Source organism: Pipistrellus hanaki, assembly GCF_964339955.1.
Source record: "Pipistrellus hanaki genome assembly, chromosome: 12".
Taxonomy (NCBI): domain Eukaryota; kingdom Metazoa; phylum Chordata; class Mammalia; order Chiroptera; family Vespertilionidae; genus Pipistrellus; species Pipistrellus hanaki.
The window spans coordinates 20424853-20438005 of record NC_140514.1 but is presented as its reverse complement, the minus strand read 5'-3'; the positions used below and the strand labels follow the sequence as shown (position 1 = coordinate 20438005).

Below are 13153 nucleotides of genomic sequence, written 5' to 3'. Positions count from 1 at the left end.
GGGTCAAAAATGAAAAATGATATTTCAATTTTTAAAAGCCTGTATAAGAAGTTTTAATATACACAAAAATAAATAAAATAGAACTCCCATTTACCCATTATTCAACTTTAACAACTGCCAAATTTTAATGTTCCCCTTTACCCCTTACCTATGAAATTTAAACTATTAAAATCTATTAAATATTCAAAACTATAAAACACTATTAAAATCCATTTTAATAGTTCTGTCTTCATGAATGACTCTAAAAGTGTATCAAAATCTTTTTTTAGAACATTAGTCTATAGTAAACATCAGTATTTGTATTCTTTAATATTGTACTTAACTTTTTAAAAATTCACCCATAATATTCACTTCCTCCCTCTACTAAGCTCTTTGAGATGGAGAAACAGCAGAATCAATGCATCTAAGACAGCAAAAAAATAGACTAGGAAAGATCATCCTAAAAGCATAAAAAGACCTTGAAAGGGAACAATATCAGGCAGGCATAGAGGTATATTAAATGACAGAGGCAACAAAGAGAAAGAAAGGAGTAACATTAAGTAGATATTTAAAAGCTAGCATTAGCTGGTAGGGAAAGTACTTAAGGGATTGCTGGTGGTCCGAATGGGAAATTTAAGCAAAGAAATAGAAATTTATGAGGAATAGTACATGCTATTTGAATGTATTTTGGAACTAGCTGCTTAAAATGTATTGCACTGATCAGCAAGCTAGGTGAACAGCCACTTAGTGCTCTCCCAGCAGAAGATATTTGGATGGAAAAAAACATCATCCATGGGTAACAAATTAACATTTATTTCTTCTTAAATATAAGTAGCACCCCGTCTAAAGAAAGATATTATAGAATGTGCGTATATGTACACAAATATGCAAAAAGGACACAATAGAAATGTGTTTCTGGAGGGGTGGGACTACATATAATAAAATTTTAAAAGAATCCTAAAGTAAATTACTTTGCATAGTGAACATTTTATGATATAATCATACCTTTACTTATTTATTTAAAGTGTGGGGGTTTTTTTTAAATATATTTTTATTTATTTCAGAGAGGAAGGGAGAGGGAGAGAGAAATAGAAACATCAATGATGAGAAAGAATCATTGATTGGCTGCCTCCTGCACGCCCCCTACTGGGGATCAAGCCAGCAACCCAGGCATGTGCCCTTGACTGGAATCGAATCCAGAACCCTTCAGTCTGCAGGCCAATGCTCTATCCACTGAACCAAACCAGCTAACGCTTTTCTATTTTTAAATACTAAGTTCACAAATCTATAAAGAATTTATTATTCTCTCTCTCTCTCTCTCTCTCTCTCTCTCTCTCTCTCTCTCTCTCTCTCTCTCTCTCTCTCTCTCTCTTGTCTCTCTCTTCCCCTTCCAGCCATGTAGTCCTAGAAACCCCAATGACCAATGGCCATACAGATTTCACACATAATGGACCACAGCTGGGAACACAAACTGAGCTAGCTGATGCTGGAGTGGACTGTGCAACTCTGCTGTAGAAACTCTGGACACTGGCTTTAATCCTAGCTCTGTTGAAGACATGGCTGGGCTTTTTCCTTGGTGGGACAGAAGGAGATGAGACCTTGGAAACTTGGCATTTAATTCCATACCAATAAATGTCACTCCTCCCATGCGAGTCTCAGAAAATGCCTTTTCTCCTATCATCGCAAGAAGCCACTTCCACCAGCAATAGGTGGGGCCACAGAGAGCACCCCACCAGTAACAGTTTACTTAAATGAAATTTAAATTATTTCTTAGCCATTTTTACAGCCTAAGTGTCCGTCAGCAGATGATTGGATCCAAAAACTTTGGTACATCTACACAATGGAATACTATGCGGCCATAAAAAATAAGGAATTCTCATCATTTGCAGCAAACTGGATGGAACTTGAGAACATCATGCTGAGTGAAATAAGCCAATCAATGAAAGAGAAACACCACATGACCTCACTCATTTGTGGATAACAAAGAGCATTATAAACTGATGAACCAAAAGATAGATATAGAGACAGTAAATCAACAAGTAGACTGTCAAATTACAGCGGGGAGGGGAGGAAGATCTGGGGGAGATTATAGATCAACCGAAGGACTTTTATACATGCATATAAGTATAACCAATGGACACAAAACTCTGGGGAGGGAGGGGATGTGTGGGAGGGAGGGTGGGGGGCAAAAAAAAAAAATCAATAAAATATATTAAAATAAATAAATAAATAAATAAAAATAAAAATAAATTATTTCTTAGCCATTTTTAATTTGCTAGAGCAATTATGTGAGATTGGTAAATGTGTATGTGTGTATGTAAGTGTGTGTAGTTAAAGATGTTAGAATGAATCTATGTATTAGCTTCCACTCCCTTCCTGATACACCACCTAAAACAATAGTAAATAGATTTGGAAATGGAAGTTAAGGTTCATAAAGGCACAAGAAGATAGCAGTAAAAAAGCTGAATCCTAAATTGGCAGTGGGAAAAGTCATTTCTATCTCTATAAATGGAGGTGAGAATGGGCTAAGTACAGAAAGTTTTGTTGAAAATCTATTTACAAAGCAGTTAGACCTTGAAATCATATCTCTCACTCCAAATAATTGTCATCCAGTCTAATCTCCAAAGAATATAAATTAGAGGGTCCCTGGACTGTAGAGCATTAGTTCATTTGAGGGGAAAAAATATCTTTGGGTGAGGATTAACAAACAAAAAATATTTAGCTCACATTAAGCATTCATAGAGTGATGCAACAAACACAACCCAAGCAAATGGCCAAATACCCGACAACTACCCATAATTCTCTGTGGAAAGGCTATCCACAACCCAAACTACTTTGTTAAAGACGAAATGATTCTTTTGGATGAACTTTTTGTGTAACATGTCTATATAAACAATTGTTAAATATCACTGTGGGGAAAAGCGTTAAAACAAATTTTAAATGAATGAAATATAATGAATACCAGGCTATGTAAAAATACAAATCAGTATTTACCATTGTACTATCATGCAAAAAGCGGTGTTTTTAAAAAGAAAAAAAAACTGAAATAAAACAAAATCCACATTTGGTTTTATGCTGTTAAAATAAATGCATTCTTTCACCCCTCTCCTCACGCCCCAAATCCCCACTCCATTAGATTGTCAACTACCTTTCAGAAACCCTAGAGGGCCCATTTTTCCAGTGACCTTTAATCAGTCTCCTCTGAGACACAATCCACTGGACAGAATTCTTTTCCATTTGCCCAAGTTATTTTCTAGCACTCCAAGTTGCCACTTTTAGTTTCAATTCCCACCATGAACTTTTAAAATTAATTTCTTGCCATTTGGGAGAAATGCTACCTTTAGGAAATACAGTACAATAGTTATAAATTCTTGGGCGACCACTAGCTAAATATTAATTTTTAAGCAAGTTATCACTACCTGGAAAAATTGTTAAGAAGATTAAATGGTAATAATATTCACAAAATTCCTGATAAATACTGTAGGGGATGCAAAAGAAATGGTATCTTTTTTAAAAAACTGATTTTAGAGATGGAGGGAAGGAGGGAGGGAGGAAGGAGGGAGAGAAATGTGGATGTAAGAGAGATACGTTGACCCACTGCCTCCTCTACGGGCCCCTATGGGAAATTAAAACCACAACCTAGATATGTGCTCTGTCCAGAATCTAACCCATAACCTTTCAGTGTACCAGAGGATGCTACAACCAACTGAGCCACACCGGCCAGGGCAAAAATGGTAGCTACTTTTTAAAAGACAGAGAAAGAAGTACTACTCAGTATTTGCTCAAAGAGAAAACACACACACACACACACACACACACACACAAAACAAACAAACAACAACAACAAAAAACCCCACACACAAAACACTTGCTTGGTATATCTTCTGCCAAAACCTGGAAGCACCCAAATTAGAAACATCCCTTCAAATGTTTAAAGAAGGGAAAACCTAGCGGGTTTATAGCAAAGACATGAACTACTTTCCAGTATTATTGCACTGTTTAGTAAATATTAACACCTTATGAATCTAGAAAGGATTATAGGGTTTATTTCAGTCTTTTCTCACAATTGCAGCACTTTCTATTATCAAAGAGAACCAGTCCAACTCCATAATTTTTTATTTTAAAAGTGCATTGAAAAGACATCCTCTAAGTGTTCCTTCCCTGGTAAAAGTAGAAACAAATGCACAGGACTCTGTTTAAGGTTAAGGGGGCATGCCTCCACAATATTGTATCAAAAGAAAAAACTGCCCTGACAACTATGGAGCTACAAAATCAGGTAACTGCAGATACCTGGCTAGGAAAACTATCTAGAAACGTTTTCTAACCAAGACTACATATATATTGTGATCCTCTACAGGAGCTAAGAGCCAAATCCAGAGCCCGTCCTGCATGCCACCAGCTCCCCTCTCGCCCTGGGCCTCCTACAGTCTCAGGGCTGCAGACCATGACCCATGCAAATTAACCACACAATGCACTGACCCTTACAATTTTTTTTAAAAGGAACTTATAAATTATCTGTTTCCAAGCTCAATATTCTGCCAGATTGAGTTTTTAACCTCTTTGTACTCTTGTGACCTACTAGGGGCTAGAATGATCTAATCTCTCATTTCTTATTGCACAAAAGTATTGCATCAAAAGATACAATATTAACATATAACATGCTCTGAGCTCCTTGGAGGGAAGTGCCATTTAAAAATAAATACTTTATATATTTTCAGTGGTAAAATGCATTGCTCCTTTTCCCCCCAAGTGCTTTCCGAAGCAATTTGAGATTTTATCACAGCTTTCCAAAAGATAAAAATAAAAATAAATTAGTACTCAATCTGGAATTTAAAGAGTAACTACTTTTATTAAAAATAACTTTGCTTTCTCCAATTATAAAACTAATACATGTCATTAGAAATCAAGCAATACTGAAGCATATTGAAAAGAGGAGAGCCCTAGCTGGTGTGGCTCAGTTGGTTGAGCGTCGTCCCATGCACCGAAAGGTCGCCTATTCGATTTTCCCATCAGTGTATCCAGGTTACAGTTCAGTCCTCACTTGGGGTGCATACTGCAGGCAGCCAATCAATGTTTACCCTTCACAGTGATATATGTGTCTCCTTCTTTCTCTCTCTGTTTCCCTCTCCCTTCCTCTCTGTCTAAAATCAATAAAAATATATTTATTAAAAAGAAGAGTCATCAATCCCTGAATAGCCAAACCAAATACTATGAACATGAAGACACACTTCTATGCATAAACATAGCTACTTAACGTATATATGTATTTTACATAAATAAAACCATACTTTCTATAGTGTGTTTTTTTTTTAGCCTAATATGTTTTAGATATCTTGAACAGCTATATAATGTTCCATTTTATGAATCATCTATAAATATCAGTCACATTAAGTTAAAGATTTATGCTGGGGTTTTTTTCAGTTATTCATTGTACTACAATAAATCCCTTTACAGTCTAACTTTACCGTCTCATTTCGTTTTTCTTTTAAATATGTTTTCACTACCCTAGCTGGTTTTGCTCAATGGATAGAGCGTCAGCCTCCAGACTGAAGGGTTCAGGGTTCAATTCCAGTAAGGGCACATGCCTGGGTTGCGGGCTCAATCCTCAGTGTGGGGCATGCAGGAGGCAGGCAATCAATAATTCTCTCACCATGATGTTTCTATCTCTCTCTCCATCTCCCTTCCTCTCTGAAATCAATGAAAATATTTTTAAAAAGGGAGGGGGAATAGAATAGTAGAAGGAGTCTTACCAATACATTTCCCCAAATTTAAGCTGCAGTGTTAGCCAAAAATCCTGATCATGCTAGGTTATTGTGATGATTTATAATAACTTTTGATTTCCTATCCTTTAAAGGCTTATACGCATTATATTGTATATATTACATACAACACATGGTATGAGAAGTATTAACTGTTTTTACTGCCAAAAGAGAACTGTGTGATAAAAAATATACAAATGAAGCTATTATATACCAAATACCAAATATGTAGTTGCACTGTATACTATGACGGCCAATTTTGCATCAACAAAGTGCCAAACAGAATCTCTTTTTTAACCCATTGTATGCCATAAGTGTCTGTAGACACAAGCAGCAAATCTTCCCCACACACCAAGCGTGTCTATAAAAGAAAAATGTTTTGCCGAAACCGGTTTGGCTCAGTGGATAGAGCGTCGGTCTGTGGACTGAAGGGTCCCAGATTCGATTCTGGTCAAGGGCATGTACATGGGTTGTGGGCACATCCCCGATAGGAGGTGTGCAGGAGGCAGTTGGTCTATGTTTCTCACTCATCACTGTTTCTGGCTCTCTATCCCTCTCCCTTTCTCTCTGTAAAAAATCAATAAAATATATATATATATTTTTTTTTAAAGAAAGAAAAATGTTTTCTATAAGTGGCAGCCCTGACCAACTTTAAAATCATTTTTCGAGAGAGAAATTTCAGCTGAAAATATTCAAGAACACCTGAATCATGAATAACATGTTTATTTTTATAACATTCATTCCAAATTGATTTTTTTAATTAAATTCAAAATATCGTAGCATGTGGCGATGGTTTCCATTTTGGACACGTGGCAGTTAACTGGTTAAAAAAAATTCATTTCAGTAGAGGAAAGAGAGGACTTTGGAGAAAGAGAAAATGGTTTTGGAAAAGACATAGCATGATGGGGCTTCTCTGATTAGAGGTCAGGGACTAGCTGGAATGGAGATCCTACCCACAGAGAAAACAGAAGCAAGAGATCTGCTGTGGTGCTAGCAAAGCACCCTCTGACCCAAAGTACCGTGCCTGTCACAGGAAACACAGAGCAGCCAGCACCTTGTTTGAGGTGAAGGGTGTCATCCTATACTTTTCCCTAGGTAGCTTGACGGCATCTCTTTCCAGGCACGACGAATCAATAGCACATACGACCTCTCCCCACCGTAACTGTGATATATCAAAAGGAAGTAGTTTCTCAAGTAGAACTCAAGTAACAAAATATGTATACCTACCCATATAGTTGGAGATAAGCACAAAAGAGCCTACCTTTAAAAAATAATTTGTTTTCCAACATAGCAAACACATAGTAGAAAAATAAGACCGGGATCATATTCTGAATGAGTCATGCAAAATGATTGTGGAAGATTCATTTCTTCCTACAACATTCAAATGAATTTAAACTGTGAAAGGTATCTCAAAAATATAAAACAGCCGAAACCAGTTTGGCCCAGTGGATAGAGCGTCGGTCTGCGGACTGAAAGGTCCCAGGTTCGATTCCGGTCAAGAGCATGTACCTTGGTTGCGGGCACATCCCCAGTAGGGCGTGTGCAAGAGGCAGCTGATCGATGTTTCTCTCTCATCGATGTTTGTCTCTATCCCTCTCTCTTCTTCTCTGTAAAAAAATCAATAAAAATATATATATATATATTTATATATATATATATATATATATATATATATATATATATAAAACAGGACATACATTTAAAAATACACACTTTTAAATAATAAAGGTAAATATAAATAATGTCTTCTAATATATAAGGAAACAAGAAACTAGAGGTTTCATTTATTTTCTAAAATTAAGGATTTTCTCATATCCTTTAGGTTAGAGAATAAGCAAATGACTGATTCTCCACTCTTTGAAAATTTATAATGAATAAAATCATTACTTCTTTTAAAAATTACCTTAAAATTGAGATTAAGGGTTATACAAACCATGAATATATTTTATATGTACATACATACCATGTTTCCCCAAAAATAAGACATCCTCCGAAAATAAGACCTAGCGCAACTTTGGAAGAAAAAATTAATATAAGACACTGTCTTATTTTCGGGGAAACAGGGTATTATAGTATATATGCACAACAAACTTTTATAACTATAAAATATTTTAATTATGTTATTCTTTCTATTATCAGGGAGCTATATTAACCTGGAAACTAATTCCTGAAATATATGGATAATTCTATCTATTAGGTCTCTCACAGTATTAGAAACTTTTTTCCTAATCCTAAACATCCCTAAGTATACTTACTATCAATGTACTACTATGGTGATGACTTAGGAATTGATATTCTTAAATAGAACTTTCTCTCTATATCAAAAATATTCCTCTATGTGAAGCTAGAAGTATAAAAATTCAACTATTTAAAACAAAAAAAGCAAATAAACTTAAAAAATGGTCAGAAAAATCTATTTTTTACATTAATGAGTTCCTGAATACAGTAAATATATAAAACAAATCAAATGGAAATGTTTAGACATATGTCTTTATATGTTTATATGATGAAAGCTTACAGTTATTTATTATTCAAGTTATTAATTGACGCATGTTGAGCAGTGAGACAGAATTATGATGTGGCGCCCTCTGCTGGGTTTTCACAAGCTCAACCTAAAATCACTATTAATGTAAAATCAAATACTTGAGTGATTAATTTTTTTTTAATTTGTGAAAATTTACTTTTTTAATCCTTGATCATTTTAAACCTTGACAAATTATATAAAAATTATAATCAATCCTTACTTTATTGTAACCAATTTTTCATTAAACAAAATATCAGTACAGATTTTTCTTTTAAAATAAAAAGAGTGTAATATAAAAGTTACACTAAATAACATGTTTTGACAGGTCTAATTTTTGTCATCACTTTTATCAGTTGGAATATTAAGGTTTTGAAGGCCACATTTGTGGCAAGACATTTTAACAAATTACTATTTTGGTCATTTCTCTTTCCTGCCTTATAAGTTCTATCAAAATAATTATTTTAAAACACCAGAATAACTCTTAATATTATCTTCATTATTAGAAAAATTTTAGAGACGCTCATCACTGATAATAATAAATTCTATAGTGTCAACTATGAAAATGCAATATATACTACACACTTTCTATACATTATTTTCAGTTCTAAGAGTTTTTTTTAAATTGTGGCTCATGGAAATGATATAAATTGCTCAAGATGAATTTCAGAACAAAGATTCAAATGTAAATAGGTCTCATACCAAAGACTCAAATCTTACTACCAAACAATAGAGAGCAGTGAAGAAATATTTTCAACATGAAATTTCTCCATTTGTCAATGCAACAAATGGAGTGCATATTCTATGCAGATAAATGAGGGTTTCAGGGGTGGGGGCAGCTGATAGGGAAAAAAATGTTGGAACAGTGTAAGACAGCAATCAATATATAAAGTAATAGCTTGGACCTCTAGGAAAATATTTTTGTTTTACATAATGCTGCCAGCTAGTGGCCCTGTTTTATACTGAGTCACAGGGAACAATATTTTATTTTTACACTACTGAATCAAAATTTCCATATTTTTAATATATGTTTTATTAATTTCAGAGAGGGAGAGAGAAACATCAATGATGACAGAGAATCATTGATTACCTGCCTCCTGCATGGCCCCCACTGGGGATCGAGCCACAACCTGGGCATGTGCCCTTGACTGGTATTGAACCTGGGACCCTTTAGTCCACAGGTCAACGTTCTATCCACTGAACCAAACCGGCGAGGGCAAAATTTCCATATTTAACACTCTCCAATCATGTTCCTAGATGCATAAGCCTGACTTAATGTTATTTTACATTACCCCAGAATTAAAGGAGAATGCCTCCTTAACTACCATTAGCATCCCTTTGGCCAGTCCTTGCCTAAAACCCCAATAAAAATGTGAGATATGCCTAAATAGGAAACAATTCAGGAAGTGCCAACATGTAGAAACTAAAAGATATCCATGAAAAATAAACTTACATTATTTTAAATAGTTTAGGATTCTTGAGGGTATTTCTAAATTCCTTAGTGACAAAATGCATATTTTGCTATACATGAAAAGTTTTCTATAATGTGGTGCATAGAATAAGACATTATTCTATGCAGACCTAAAATTAGGGAACATTTAATAAAGCAATACTATTAGCAAAGGAAATTGTTTTTAGTTTAGACAGTAAGTAGTTACAGTTCTAAAATTTTCTTTGAAAAAAAAGGTATTTGAGTACAATTTTTACATTACAACTGTCATACCACATTGATAATTCATTATCTTAAAAGAAATATCCTATGCAATACACATAAAGGAGTACCTAGCTTCTATCATGGCATGCTATTTAGTGCAAGGATATAAAGATATTCTTTTTTTATTTCTTTAATCATATGACTTTATAATGATTTAAATGGTTTTCTCAATGGAGAAATCATGACTTTCAGGCTTAGATGAAAAAAACACACAATATATTCTATAATATTATAATACTGCATAAAACAAAAACATTCTGGTATTAAAGTATATTAACAGCAAGGGAAAATGTTCTGGTTGCATTCTGTAGTGAAAGAAAAGAAGCAGGAAGTGGAAAAGAAAGCACCCAAATCACAACAAAGAAGAGACAGCCCCTTTGTTGGATTAACGGAGAAGGTCAAAACGAAAAGAAGAAACAAAGGGGATACTGGAGAGTCCAGTACTGGAGAGTATTCCTCTGACCTACATTCTCTCTCACACACACAACTGCCAAGTGTAAAACTGCCTTGTCCCACTTAGTAGGTGCGTTGTATAGGAAGCTCATTTTGTAGCTAAAACTGTAAGAGTTCCTATTATACACACATTCGCCAGTATAATAAACATTAGTGAGAACAAACACCAATTATAAATTCACTTTTTAATACACAAAATATTTCTACATAGTGATCATATAACTTACAAACATTTCCTGTATTGTCAAAGCTGGTAAGAACATCTTCAATATTCAAAGATCCACTATTATGCCTAGAAAGGAATAAAACATTTTCTTTAATGATTCTGGAACATTAAGATTTGCTTTAAAAAAAAAAAAAAAGTGAGACTGCATTGCGATACACCCAATACTCACAAACCTTTCCGTATTGTATTTTTAAAATATTTCTGCCCACTAGAGGGAGAAGGAAAAGAAACAACAAAATATAGAAGTCCTCCTAATATTTAATGAAATAACATTTCCTGATGCTTAATCTACATTTTAAAGTACTAATATTTTTATTGTTGTTTTAGTTATATAAGGCGGGATTAATTATTAACCTTTTTTTTTAATCCTCACCCTAAGATATTTTTCCATTGATTTTTAGAGAGAGGGAAAGACAGAGAGAAATATCGATGTGAGAAAAACACATCTATTGGTTGTCTCCTGCATGAGCTCCATCCAGGGCACAGGCTAAGGAGGAACCTGCAACCGAGGTACATGCCTTGATTGGAATCAAACTCTGGTATCCTTTGGCCCACAGGCCGACGCTCTCTCCACTGAGCCAAACTGGCTAGGGCAATTAATTACCTCTTTAAAGATAACAAAACCTTACACTTGGAGAATCTAAAAAGAAAAATAAGCAATCAAACTCCAGAGTCTCAACAATCCATAAATGTCCTTTTTAACAGCCCAAAGAATTCAGTCACAAGGAACTAACCAACCTTCAGGTCTGCACATTCCATCTATAGGGAATTATGTCAGAGGGCAAATTCTTTGTATCTTTTGCTCACTAATCTTAATTCCACTCCCTTTAATTCTAATCTCTCATCACTTGAAAACCCTTTAAATATTTAATTTAATTACTAATATTTTATTCATCCCCTTATAAAAGATACTATTCTTCATATACAAATGGACCCAACAGGCAATAAAGAGTTTGAGTTACTTTTCCAAGAGCGGTAAAATATTGGTGCTAACGCAATCTTCTATATACTACTCTATATATCTTAAACCTATAATTCTTTAAGGTGTTGTAACCATTTACAATAACCATCTACTAATAAAAGAAGATGCAAATTGACCGTACCTTCACGATGCCCACCAGCCAATCAGGAATATGCAAATTAACCCAACAAAGATGGTGGGTTAATTTGCATACATCGGCGCTGAGAGGCTGGGGACATTCCACACTGTCCCAGCCACTCGGGGCCTCTGGGCAGTGTAGGAAGGCGGAAAGGCGGCTCCAGCTGAAGCGCAGGCGGTGTCGGCAGCCATGGGAAGGAAGGCCCATTCTGGCATGAATCTTTGTGCATCAGGCCTCTAGTTTATAATAAAACTTACCTCAACAACACTACTTTAATCTTGTCATTAAACCTTATCATAAATGATATAGATTATGAAATGAATTGTATCTTTTCTAAAATTGATTTGTTGAATTTCTAAACCCTGGTACCTCAAAATTTGGGAGATTGGGCCTTAAAGAGGTAATTAAATTAAACTGGGGTCATTAGGGTGGGCCCTAATCCATTATGACTTGTGTCCTTATTAAAAAGGGAGATTAGAACACAGACAACAGGGCACGTGCACAGAGGAACTACTGAAGAGACAGCAAGAGGGCAGCCAACGCGAGTTAAGGAGAAAGGCCAGGAAGGAAACCAAACCTGCAACCCCTTGATCTCAGATTTCTAGACCCAAAACTGAGAAAATAAATGTGTTGTTTAAACCATCCAGTCTGCAGTGTTTTGTTTTAGGATCCCTAGAAAAACTAATGCATGTAGTAAGAGAATACATGTAAACTGTATTACCTTAAAAAAAAAAAAAAAAAAAAAAAACTTCACTTTTATCACAGCGACCCAGTTCTTTGATAGAGTGACTAAGTGAAAATGCAAAAAGTTATTTGCCAAATGAGCCTTGGGCTCAACAAAATCATATTTTAAGGTAATGAAGTTACCAACCACAAAGCAAACTTTCAACACCATAACACAATGATTCTGTATCTTCTCTGTGCAAGCAAGCTGAGGTTTACACTAACATGGAAAACCACACTTGAGACAGGAGAGGAAACAATGTATTGACCATCTAAAATACAAGATGAAGCCATTAAAATTATCAGCAATAGCATGAAACTCAAAATCACTTTTTCCTAAATATAAGAGCCATAATATATGGTTCCTTAAGCCCAGCTAGCATGGCTCAGTGGTTGAGCATTGATCTATGAACCAGGAGGTTCAATTCCATTAGATTCCCGGTCAAGGCATATGCCCAGGTTTCGGGCTTGATCCCCAGTGTGCGGCATGTAGGAGGCAACCAATCAATGATTCTCTCATCACTGATGTTTCTCTCTCTCTCTCTCTCTCTCTCTCTCTCTCTGAAATCAATAAAAAAATATAATTTTTAAGTGGCTGCTAGGTTATGTTTCGTTTTGTTTGAATTTGAGCCCAGTTGGCCACCGGCAGCCCTTTTTAGTATCTTCTTTCTCAGGATT

At 35.2% G+C, this 13153-nt stretch overlaps 1 protein-coding gene across 1 annotated transcript in view; it reads right to left on the bottom strand.

Annotated features, from left to right (window-relative positions):
• CAMKMT (calmodulin-lysine N-methyltransferase) overlaps positions 1-13153 on the bottom strand; it is a 241479-nt gene that overhangs the window by 218969 nt on the left and 9357 nt on the right. The window contains 1 exon segment of the mRNA XM_084901537.1: positions 10654-10718. Within this exon segment, the coding sequence (XP_084757663.1) occupies positions 10654-10718 (65 nt within the window).